Genomic DNA, 12,305 nt, shown 5'->3' on the forward strand with positions numbered 1-12,305 from the left:
GCTGTTTCAAGCCACTAAGTTTTGGAGTTATTTGTTATGCAGTAATAGATAGCCAATATACATGAGATACATTCCCTAGGGCAGAGGTTGCAAATTGGAAGTTAAGATCCTGATTCTGTCCACAAATATATTTTCCTCAGCTCACAATGTTTTTTATGAGCCAAAATCTTAAAATCATTTGAATTCATTTAGATATCTAGATTTCCAGTCTCTCTCAAAAATTTGGAGAACTGGCAACACAAAGCCTGCACTCCTGTCTGGCAGCTGCCAGTGAAAACTGAGGACCTGCCTTCGGCAGTAGGCTCTAATGGGTTTACTGAAGCCCCCATTGACCCCACTAATTATTCATCTCTACATTGACACTAACAGCATGGCTTTTGCACTGCTGCTTCTCTTATATTAGAAAAACATTTCTCATTTCTTATATCTCTATGAAAACTAGGAAACAAAAGATGAACTGAAAGGGCCAGTTGTCTTAAGAAATGTAGGAGGGGCGCCTGGATGGCTCGGTCAGTTAAACGTCCAATTCTTGATTTCAGCTCAGGTCATGATCTCACAGTCATGAGTAACAGCCTGGCGTCGGGCTCCGTGCTCAGTGTGGAGCCTGCTTAAGATTCTCTCGTGGGGTGCCTGGGTGGCTCAGTAGGTTAAGTGTCCAACTTAGGCTCAGGTCATGATCTCACAATTTGTGGGCTCTGCGTTGGGCTCTGTGCTGACAGCTCAGAGCCTGAAGCCTGCTTTGGATTCTGTGTTTCCCTCTCTCTCTGTTCCTCCCCTACTCGCACTCTGTGTGTGTCTCTCTCTCAAAAATAAATACAGGTTAAAAAAAATGTAAGATTGTTTCTCCCTCTGTTCCTCCTGTGCTTGCTCACACACACGTGCTTCTCTCTCTCTCTCTCTCTCTCTCTCTCTCACTCTCTCTCTCTCTCTCAAAACAAAAAACTTTTTTGAAAAGAAAAGAAATCTAGAGCATGTATTTCCTGGTAGGAGTGAAGAATATCCCTACATGCCTGATGTGACATCAATGTGTATCTATAGCAAATACACACAACTTAAGCTTCCATTTTTAATTCCTCTGATAGCTTTGTTCATTTAGGCAAATGGACTGGCCCCTGTGTAAGTGAGTGTACTAAAGTTGTTCTTTCTTACCCTGGTCTCTTCGAAATGGGGTTAAGGTAAGGTAGATATGCTTGCTAGATTTGCATCTTAAAGGAAGCCACCGGGGCGCCTGGGTGGCTCAGTCGGTTAAGCGTCCGACTTCAGCTCAGGTCATGATCTCACGGTTCGTGGGTTCGAGCCCCGCGTCGGGCTCTGTGCTGACAGCTCAAAGCCTGGAGCCTGCTTCTGATTCTGCGTCTCCCTCTCTCTCTGCCCCTCCCCCGTTCATGCTCTGTCTCTCTCTGTCTCAAAAATAAATAAACGTTAAAGGAAGCCACCAACATGACATTTTTCCTCTCATATTGCTTGTTTTGAGAAAAAAACCTTGTTGAGAACATAGTAACTATTAAATCTTTCTCTGGTTTTGTACTTATAATAATTGTTTCGCCTAAGCTTCTCATGGCTGTCTCAAATTGTGTCTGACCACACCCATATTCACTAATCAGTGATAACCTCAAGTACAACCCTTTTTCATAAATGCATAACTTTTAGTATTCTTAATGTTTCTAGGAAAAAAAACATTGAACTAGAACAGAAGTCAACGAATTTCAGCACACAAGCCAAACGTGGCCCACTGCCAGCTTTTATAAATAAAGTTTTATTGGAACACAGCCACCATTCATTCATTTACATACTGCCTCTGGCTACTTTTGCATCACAGTGACTTAACTGAGTAGTTGTGACAGAGACCTTATGAGCTGCGAGCCTAAAATATTTACTCTCTAGCCACTCCTTGAACAAGAAGGATAAAATATAAACATCTTAATGGCTGATGAGCTAAGAACACATTGTACTTCAAAGGAACACAACGCAGTAATCACTGAAGTCACCATGCCTTCTCCATAATATTTGCCTTGTAATCATCATGAATGACTCTTAAGCTTTGTTTACCTTACAAATGGATATAAATAGAACAGTTTTTTTCATTGAAAATGAACTCACGGTGGCTAGTTTCTGAACATCTTCATCTGATGCTCCCAGAGATGCCAGGCCTATTTCTTGTGAAAACTGAGCAAACTTAGGATCTGCGAGTAGTGGAACATGTCCCAGGAGTTCATGACATGTGTCTCTGACAAGAAAAACATCATAAAAATATGTTATACAGGAAGTCCAAACTGTCACTGGTAGAACAAGACTTAAAATCCTAAATAGAACCTTGTTACTATGATCAATTACCATTACCAAATTTCATCAGTTCTAAGACTTTTTATCACCTTTTAACATCTCTGAAATCCAGCCACACCTCACAATTCATGGCATCTTAAATTGTGTGATATACGATATTTTTAATAAGTTGATAGCAACTACTATTTTCAAGTGCTTGCCATATGCCAACCACATGGGAAGTGTTTTATGACAAATACTGTCTCTTTTAACCCTCAAGGGAAAGTTAGAGAATTAAAGTAACTTCTTAGTGCAAAAGCCTATAGAGCAGGGATGGGCAACCTACAGTCGCAGGCCAATCTAGCCCACTCCGTGTTTTCGTAATAAAGTTTAATTGAAACACAGCCATGCCCATTCATTTATGTATTGTCTGTGTCTCCTTTAGACTAGAACGGCAGAGTTGAGTAGTTGTGACTGAGACCAGATGGCCCATGAAGCCTAAAATATTTACTAGCTGGCCCTTCACAGACAAAGTTTGCTGTAAGGATAAAGCCAAAATTTTAATCCAGCTTGTGGTGATTTCTAAACTGTTGCTTTTAACACTTAAGTTGCACTGCCTGCCATGTTACACTTTGCGGACAGCAGAAAACAGCAGAGGGATTATATTGTCATCATCAAAGTGACTTTTCCCATAAACAACTTATCTGCCTATAACACAGGCAACTCCCTTGAGCCTGCACATTGGAAAACCTTCCCAGTCCTCTGCTTTGGGCAGCCTGAACTAGGTAATAATAGAAGCTTAGGTCTGTTCTCATTTGCCTGAGCTTCCATTTGGAGCCAAATGATCAGGCAAAGGCAAGTATGTGTCACAGTGAAGCAAGGCAGATGCCTTCCTGAGTCATTGCCACGAATCACACACTGTTCCCTGATACCAAGCTATATTAGAATGAATTCTCCTATGACTCTCTGGGAATGGATCAAGAAGCTGCAATACTTTATTTTCTTGACGAAAAGTAATTAGCCAGGTAGTCTTTGAAAGATGTTTCCTGACTTCACCTGGCCTCCTCTGAAGTGTATCACTTTCAGTAGGTGCTAAAATATAAATGCCAGGTGCTACCATTATTATCATAAGTATAAAGTACATTGGGTGGTTACATGGTTGAAGCAAGTGAATGGTGGTCAAGGGTACAAGACTGATGCCCATATAAAACAGATGGCATTACTCAGTCAAAAAATCTTGTTCCCACAACTCAAACCACATCCCCAGCCTTGGCTAGCCACTTCACAGATACATCAGGTTGAAAGGGTAGCCAAAGGAGAATGTGTAGATGGGATACTAAAAGAAATTCCCAATTTATTCCCTGTCAGCTGTGTGCCGATAGCTTTCTTTTTACACAGAACTGGATTTGTGGAAAAGAATACATGGCAGTTACTCTCCACTCATATTATTTAAGGCAGAGAATCAGACTCATTGGATTCTAGGGAATAAGGAGAATTCAAATATTATCTGAGCCCTTCATTTGACCTATAAAGAAATTAAAAAGAGAAGGGAGAAAAGAAAGCTAACATATTCTGAGCTCCTATTATGTGTTGGGTACTGTACTAAATGCTCTTGTATCGTATTAATTTATCTATACTTACAAAGAAGACTTATTACTCCCATTTGATAAATGGGGAAACTAAAATTCATGTAAATTTAACTATCTTTCCAAGGTCACAATCTCAATAAAAGACAGACAAGATTTGAAATCAAATTCCTCCAACTTAAACGCTGTCCTCTTTCCGCTCTGTTGTTTTAACTGGAAGATGTGGAGTAAACGAGAAGGGATGGGTGAGGGGGCACAGCTTACATGGTTGGGAGAGAGCTTAACCAAGTTGGTTAGCACAAGTGCAAATGTAGTCAGTATGTTGTGAATCTCTTTTCCTGCCACCCAGTGGCCCTCCATTCCTTGAGGAGAATTTTTAAGAATATCCATGACTGAGTCCTACCTAAAACCAATTCAGTCAGACTCTCTGGGATAGACCAGAGTATCTGCAATATTCTAAAGGCGCTGAAGGTGCTAAGAAGGCACAGCCAAGGTGGAGACCCGCTGTCAGAACAGATGATGCTCTAGAGCTCTACTAGCAGGCTTCAAGCAGCAAGGACATGAAACTAACACTCAATGTGATTATGTAATCTTGAGCTGCTCAAATTTAATTCCACTGAAATGACATCATAATACTGAGGAATAATGAAAGGTGGTGAAAGATAGTTCACTAGGTAGCTAATCACTTCTTCACGTGCATTTGATTCAGTTAAAGGTCTAAAAGTTCTATGCTGGGAGTGGAGCCTATAGACGTGCTCCTGTGATCAGTTTTTTAAAAGGCCATGCAGGGGCACCTGGATGGTTCAGTCAGTTGGGCATCTGACTTCGGCTCAGGTCATGATCTCGTGGTCTGTGGGTTCGTGCCCCACTTCTGGCTCTGTGCTGACAGCTCAGAGCCTGGAGCCTGTTTTGGATTCTGTGTCTCCCTCTCTTTCTGCCCCTCCCTAGCTTGCACTCTATTTCTCTCTCTTTCTCTCTCTCTCTGTCTCAAAAATAAGCATTAAAAAAAAATTAATAAAAGGCCATGCAGTCTGCACTGGTGTTGGAATTAGGATTGAGTGGCCCACCATGGATAAATCTGAGTAATTCCATTGTAGCCTATAATGTAAATACTAAAGCACCCCTCCCTATCCAGGCAGAAAAGATGACAATAATAATTCCAAAACTAGACCAGATGTCAAACTGTGGGGAAGTACTGAAGGTGACATAAACAAACAAGGTAAGCAGAAACTAAAATAGTGATTATTGTGACCAATGCATATTGAATGCTTACTATGGGACAGGTACTGCGAGAAGGCTGCTGCAGAGGACAGTCTTCTATCTACCTAGGTACTAACGGAATTCAAAAACATGAAGATAGAAGCAAAAGTGAAAAGTTGGCAACTACAAAGGAAAAAAGAAGGAAAACACTAAGATCCAAAGACATTAAGGAGTCAATTCCCTATAATAAAAAAGGAACTAACGCCTAGATTTTAAGTTAAGGTGTCATTATCAGAAACCTATAATTCTCAGCCACCTTAAGAACCTTTAATCGCATTGCAATGACAAGGTAATCCAACTATATGGAGAAGAGGATAAAATAAATAAATCTGACAGAAAGAAATCATACAATATGGCAGAATACACTATTTCCTTAAAAAGGAAAGCCTGAAGCAAGATGTCTAACAGAATTACTAATGGAGCGTGAGGGATGCCCTCTGCCCTGTGATAAGTAGAAATGATTTGTGTTGTATCTCAGTAGTCTGTGTCTTCTTCTCAGCTCTGTGTCCACACAGAGACCCTGAGAAAGACCTGCAGCTCAGATTCCTGAGCAAGTGTGCATGCAGCATGGACAATATGGACAGCAAGTCCACTTCTCATTGAGCCAAGGCTCTGCACACCCATATTTCAAGACCAGAAACAAGCTTATTGTCTTTCATGACTTTGGTGCAACATTCTCAGAAATTAACACCAGATCATTCCCTATCCCAGTCTTTGGCTTAGATGTGCAGTGTAGACAAAGGTAACAGAAGTGTCCAGAAACTCTTCAAGCAAACAACAAAGAGATTTTTAATGTTACTAATAAAAGCAATTACTTAGCTTTGAAAAATTGACATTTTTTTTAGTTTCTTTGACACCAAAGGATCTAGAAGCTTGGATTGACTATGATTTTTAGAGGCTGAAAAATGTTCCAGACTATTGGGAGTCTGAGGGAAAAGGCTGAGCTTTGTCTCCAACCGTTGCATTAATGAGGTTCCGTTGGGCTGAAATCATGCCATTTCGCCCTATTTTACAAAGTACAACAGTGATTCTGTCCTGCATATAACATAGTTCACGATCCCTCCATTGGTTGTATCGTCCACAGCTGGACCCCTGAGTATCTAATTATGAACAGGGTTCCAAGGTGAGTCCACAACTATTGCCTTATCACAACAGATCTCTCTAAAAAGATTCAATTATTTGGCTATAATTGCACCTGTCAGCACATGCTGCCTCCAATCTTTACATCGGCAAACTTTTCTCTTTTTAACTCACATCCCTTTGATGCATTTTCGCCTGAATAATGCTTTTCAGAAGGCTTTTCACAAAAGCGCTCTGTTCACTGGAAATGTAGGACCTTTCAAAACTGTTAACACTGTAAAACATCATGTCTCCTTTTGAAAAAAAAAAAAAGGAAAAAGAAAAGCTAGAGCTGATATCAGACTCTAAACTTTTGCTGCTCTAAATTGGAATCTTCTCTGATAAGCCCTGTTAGGAGGATTCTAAAGCCTGCTGAAATGGGCCCACAAAGGGGCCTGGGCAAAGTGCCTCAGGGGAATTCTTAAATCATTCTAAGAAAGTTGCGATCATCTTGCTACGGGGAAATAAGGGTCCTGGTTGTTAAGTTCACATTCAAAATGAGTCTGGCATTTTTCTCCTCTTATCAGTTTTCAAAGCTGACTCCTCACTCTACGTGTTGAACAACTCCTTTTTATTTCTGCTGTAAATTAAAGCCTTTAGGACGCAGTGAGCCAGCGTCCAACATTTGCTTCCCATCCCAAATCAGTGCATCTGTCTTTTAAACCATATTTCTATAGTTTTTGTTTGTTCTAAATGACACAGAAGCCAACGCTTTAGCTAAATCATGAAGGGAAGGAAAGCAAGATGAGTGGGCGGGGTGAGGAGTTTGCACTGGTGAAATGGTGCGGGAGGATGAGCTGGGAGGCAAAATTGGGTATCTTTTTCAGCTTTCACACAACATTTGGTGGGTGAGTGCAAGTAATCTGGGATAACACCCCGGGACACATTGGAAAGGGGGTGACTTGGTTTGTTTTTACTGCACCGAGGAGATGATAACAGGACTTCATTTGGTATCGAGGCAATTTTCCTTCAGTGATCTCCTTGGAGCCAAATACGGAATTCCTTTGGTTTAGATTTAAAATAGAATACTGTAAAATCTGGCCCAGATAAAATTTTAGGCAGCCCTTATGATCACTCCCTCTTCTATCCCTATTGCAGTATAGATAAATAGATACGTGACCCTCTTTCTGTGAAGCTGAGCACTTGGATATTGCTCTAGAGGAAATCTTTACTTTTTTCCCCCTAGGAATCATCAGAAAGGCCACCAATGTTACTCTTCTTCACTACAATTCTTTTGAGACCGACAGAAGATATTATAGTTATCTTTTTTGAAATTTTGTTCAAGAAGCATTTATTGTATGCCTGTTATGTACCAAGTACTATGCTCGGAAGTGAGGCTTAAAAGTAAATAAGACATAATCCTAGAATAACTCTTAGAAAGCCACCTTATGGTTCCATAAAAGGGCAAACAGCAAGTACTAACTTTCCTGATCCAGTGAGAGACACAGCTTGCAGCTCTCACACGTACCATAAAAGGGTTGCAAGGGAAACTATTGATATGTCTTTAGTTCCCCCATCATCTCAGATATGTCTTATTCCTTGAAAAAATAAGGAATTTTGAATTCTTTCTCTGCCCCCTCCCCAAATTTCACTAAATATTAAGGACACAGTATAACATAATGGTTGAAAGTATATACTCTGAAGTCAGACCCAAGTCCATTTCCCACATTCCTGCATAGGCAAATGACTTAGAGCAGTTCTGTGCAATAGGACTTTCTGCAGTGCTGGAAATATTCTTTATCTGCATGGTCCAGTATGGTAGCTACTTGAAATGTGGCTAGCACTACTGAGGAACTAAATTTATAGTTATTTAATTTTAATTAACAAATTTAAATAGCCATGTCTCTACCACATTGGACAGCACAGATGGACTGTTTGCTCATCTTTTAGAATGGAGATTATATGGGTCCCTATCTCATGGAGTTCTTGAACAAGGATTAAGATAACCCATTGAAAACATTATTTCCCAACAAGTTATGTATCATTAATCATATTACATTAAATTATACTTACACCTACATCTACTGTACCTCAGCAAGTTTGCCCTTTCAGAAGATATTTTATCACTTAAACAAGATCTGGTAATCCTCTCCAAGACAGATGTCATGCCATGTTCGTCTTGGGTCACCTGGCACATAATAGATACTTGATAAGTGCTATTTCAACTCAACTGTATGGAGTGGTGATGATGGGGCTCTCCGGCTCCATAAAGAGGTAAATCCAAGTGGCTCACAAGTACAGTTTTCCTAATTTCCAGTGTAGCATAAGGACACTGAACTAGGTCTTGGTTTTGCTATTTCCTAGTTGTAGAGCCACAGGGAAACGACCTGACTTCTTTGAACTTTGGATTTGCCATCTGTAAAATGATGACAGCCCTGCCTCCCTCATAAAAATGAGTGGAATCATGTCCACCCAATAGAACATGTGTGGGAAATGTAGATCCCTTTTTCCTTCTCTTTGGTGGTGGCTTCTGTACAGGTCAATAAGATGTAACTCTCTGCACAGCAGTGAAGAGGTATGACCAGTGGTTACGTCTTCCCTGCCTAATAATTTCAATCACTTTGAATTTCTTCTTCTGAACTTGCAATTTAAAAATGCAAATATTCCTAAAAAAAAATTCTCCCAGGCCATCTCAGTCTTCCACACCTGAAGGTGCATAAATGAGTTTCTCCTTGACTACATGGCACTGAGGGAGCATGAACTGTGGCTCAGGTGTGGCGTTAGGCAAACCTTGGAGGTGGGTAGGAAGGAATCCTGCTTTGAATCCACTAATATATATTTATATATATTTGAAGGCTTTACCCCAAGTCACTACGGATAACAGCCTACAAGAACAGAAACAGAGCTCCAGCAGACACTCAGGTACGGTTTGGTTTCAAAATGCACAGGCTTTAAATAATGTATAGGACTTTTTATTTTTCATGGAATATCTATTGTTAGAGTGCTTGGGGCACTTGAGACAAAAGGCTCTATAAAAAGTCTTAGGGGTATTTTTGCTTTTAGGCACCTCACAAAACTAGACCCAATTTTATGATTGAAAACTTGGGAGTCCAGGCTTAAGGAACATACGTGGCCTTGTAACTAAGCTGGAATTTTAGGAGACCTGTCAGCCTCCCCAGGAATTTAAGAGGTACCAAGAAAGAGTGGACCTATTTATATAAAGCTTTTCTTCTCTGCAAAGATCAAAGCATTATTTCATTATCCCTCACACAGAGAGGTTAAGTGGCTGCCTACAGTCATGTGGAGAGCTGATAGTGGGGCCAGGATTTCAGGTGCTACAGCCCCTAGGTCCTTCCATCTGAGGAGACAAACACAGCAGCCTTCTAGCTGCATTTCCACACCTTAGTGAAGCACTGTCCCCTTCTCCTCCCCCTTCCTGGTGAAAGAGGAAACGTCTCCTCCTGATAAATAGGGCAGGCTCTGGCCCTGTGAAGATCAAAGGAGAGGGTGGGATTCTAACAAAGACTGGTAGCCCAACCGACCAAAGACTGGAGAGGACCTGCATAGCTCTAGATCATCCAAAAGGCACATACAGCAGTTAAGGTTCTGGCACCAAATTAAAGTAAGATTGTTACTCTCAACTATGTCCTATAAAATTGGTGATTAGAAAACCAAGAAAGAAGCTATTCAATGTCATACGCAGAAGTTTTGAGTTTCCCTGTTTAATGGTGCTGTTTAACGTAGAATACTGGCTGATCTCACAGAAGCTGACGCTATAAGTCTACTTGAGTTCAAATCCTGACTACCCACTTACCAGCTATGTGACCTTGAGCAAGTTACCTAACCTTTCTGTGCCTCAGTTTCCTCATTTGGAAACTCAGAATAATAACAGTAACAACTCAGAAGGTTGTTGCATTAAATGAGTTCATCCACATACAATACTTAAAATCGTGCCTCGTACATAATAGTCAATAAATATATACTTGTTAATAGTAAAAAATATTATTGCTTCTGCTACTACAGATGTTGTTGTTGAAATTACCTGTTACTACAGACAGACAATGACAATATTTTCAGGTCTTGGGGCCTCTAATGTCTTAACTAGCCCTGGGAATACCCCAAACCAAACTTGTCCTGAAGCGGAAGATGGCTGCTTTGCTGACGGTGCGAGCTCTGGGTTCAAATGCAAGAAAAGGAGGCCAGATAGGATTGGCTTTCTGAGAACGTGCCATTTCCTGAGAACACAGAATGCTTCTGTGTAATCCTGAACAGAACAATGATAATAGCACCGTGGAGAAAGCCAGTTGGCTAGGCAGGAAGCTTGGCTCTGAGCTCCAGGCTCCTATGGGAAAGAGCAGGTTTAAGCTAAAGAGTGTTCATAGGAATGAAGGTTAAACTCTATAAAGTTCTGGCTTATCTTCCCAGCTCTGCGGTAAGACCTTGCCCGGACTCGCCTTCAGCAAGTCCCGATATTAAAAAACACCCACAACAGTCAGGGCTTAAGTCAGACAAGTTCACATGCCCAGAATCTCTCAGATGGCAGCAAGGAGGGAAAATTGAGAAGGGAAAGATCCTATTTTCCTCTCATTACAGACCTAGTGAGAGGCATCTGTTAGATCAGGAGAGAAGCAGCCAACCTTTCTTATAAATGTGAAAACCTATGTCTTTACCTACTGATGCTATCACTTAACAAATGAGGATTAATGTCTGAGCCACAAGGAAAGAAAATAAATGGCATCTTCTGCCAGTTTTAGAGAGGGTTCTGTTGTTCTAATAAGCAAAGGCTAAGCATAAAACTCATTCACTTTACTTAGAAACAGATGAAAAATACTGTCAGAAATAATTCACTTTTATTTTTCTTATAAAATTGAAACACAGCAGTAATTATAAGAAAAATCACCTGACTGCAAAGCCTTTTTAAAACTTTAAAACAGTTATATTTAAAGATAACATTAATTGCCCCTAAAATGTTTAACTGTGACAAGAGAGAATTTCCTCAATGCGAATGCATTTAGTTGTATTATAGCAATAGACATCGCAATATTTGTCAGTGGTGTCATGAATTATTTCCTAATGGTGGAAGTTCGCCCTGTGATTTGAAAAGTGGCCTACCAGGAGAGAGCAGAAGAAGATACACCCACATCAGTACATGCCGAATAATCAATCATCCCAGCGCAGCTCTGAGTCAGGAACTCCCTCACTGAATAAGCTTATACTATGCTGTGCCAAGTATATTTTTGTTGCTAGTATGTTAAGCCCAACATCTGAAAATAAAATAGAATGAATATTTTAAATGTTTTCACTAAAACATTTTTAAAAGGCATTTCTGATACAAAATTGCATTATTACTTTGGTAATAGTTCTTCTGGAAAGACAGATATTGTACTGGCTTGACCTCAAAAAATTGGTGTCAGAGAATGTACATTTATATTTAAAATTCCTGGTTGCTCCTCCCTGAGAAACAGACAAGGGGTAGAGGGCATGTGCTATGGATGTGTACTTCAACACTGCCCTGGCAATGTTTTAAGTTTCAAAGGGCATCCAGTACAGTACCATGAGGCCTCGGCCACCTCTGTTCAGAAATCTAGATCGGGGTGGGTTTGGCCTATGTTGAGGAGAACTAGACCAGACTATACAGGAGTGAGTGAGTGAGTGAGTGAGTGAATGAGTGAGTGTGTGTGTGTGTGTGCACGTAGCCTTAGAAAATAGGGTTTTCTTGCCCCATCCTTCACTTCTGAGATTTCAGTCAATCCACACAGCTTCTGAAGGAAAGCATGAAATTTGGCCCCAGGAGAATATGGTTTTCTTGAGCTATATATATATTTTTTTAATATTTATTTATTTTTGAGAGAGACAGCACAAGCAGAGAAGGGACAGAGAGAGAGGGAAACAAAGAATCCAAAGCAGGCTCCAGGCTCTGAACTGTCAGCACAGAGCCCGACACTGGGCTGGAACTCACGAACCTCAAGATCATGACCTGAGCTGAAGTCGGATGCTTAAGCCCCAGGCATCCTGAACTATATTTCTTATTAAAGAGCTCTGCATTTCTGAGGAGCCTGGGTGGCTCTGTTGGTTGACCTTCTGACTCTTGATTCAGCTCAGGTCATGGTCCCAGGGTCGTAAGATCAAGCCCTGCAT

At 40.7% G+C, this 12,305-nt stretch overlaps 1 protein-coding gene across 1 annotated transcript in view; it reads right to left on the reverse strand.

The window, feature by feature from the left end:
* Positions 1-12,305, reverse strand: part of TPH2 (tryptophan hydroxylase 2) — a 105,486-nt gene that overhangs the window by 39,035 nt on the left and 54,146 nt on the right. Inside the window, exon 8 of the mRNA XM_019455115.2 lies at positions 2,101-2,227. Coding sequence (XP_019310660.1) covers positions 2,101-2,227 — 127 coding nt within the window. The remainder of the gene's footprint in view (positions 1-2,100; positions 2,228-12,305) is intronic.

This window comes from Panthera pardus, unplaced genomic scaffold, assembly GCF_024362965.1.
Source record: "Panthera pardus isolate Hobbes unplaced genomic scaffold, ASM2436296v1 HiC_scaffold_6, whole genome shotgun sequence".
Lineage (NCBI taxonomy): Eukaryota > Metazoa > Chordata > Mammalia > Carnivora > Felidae > Panthera > Panthera pardus.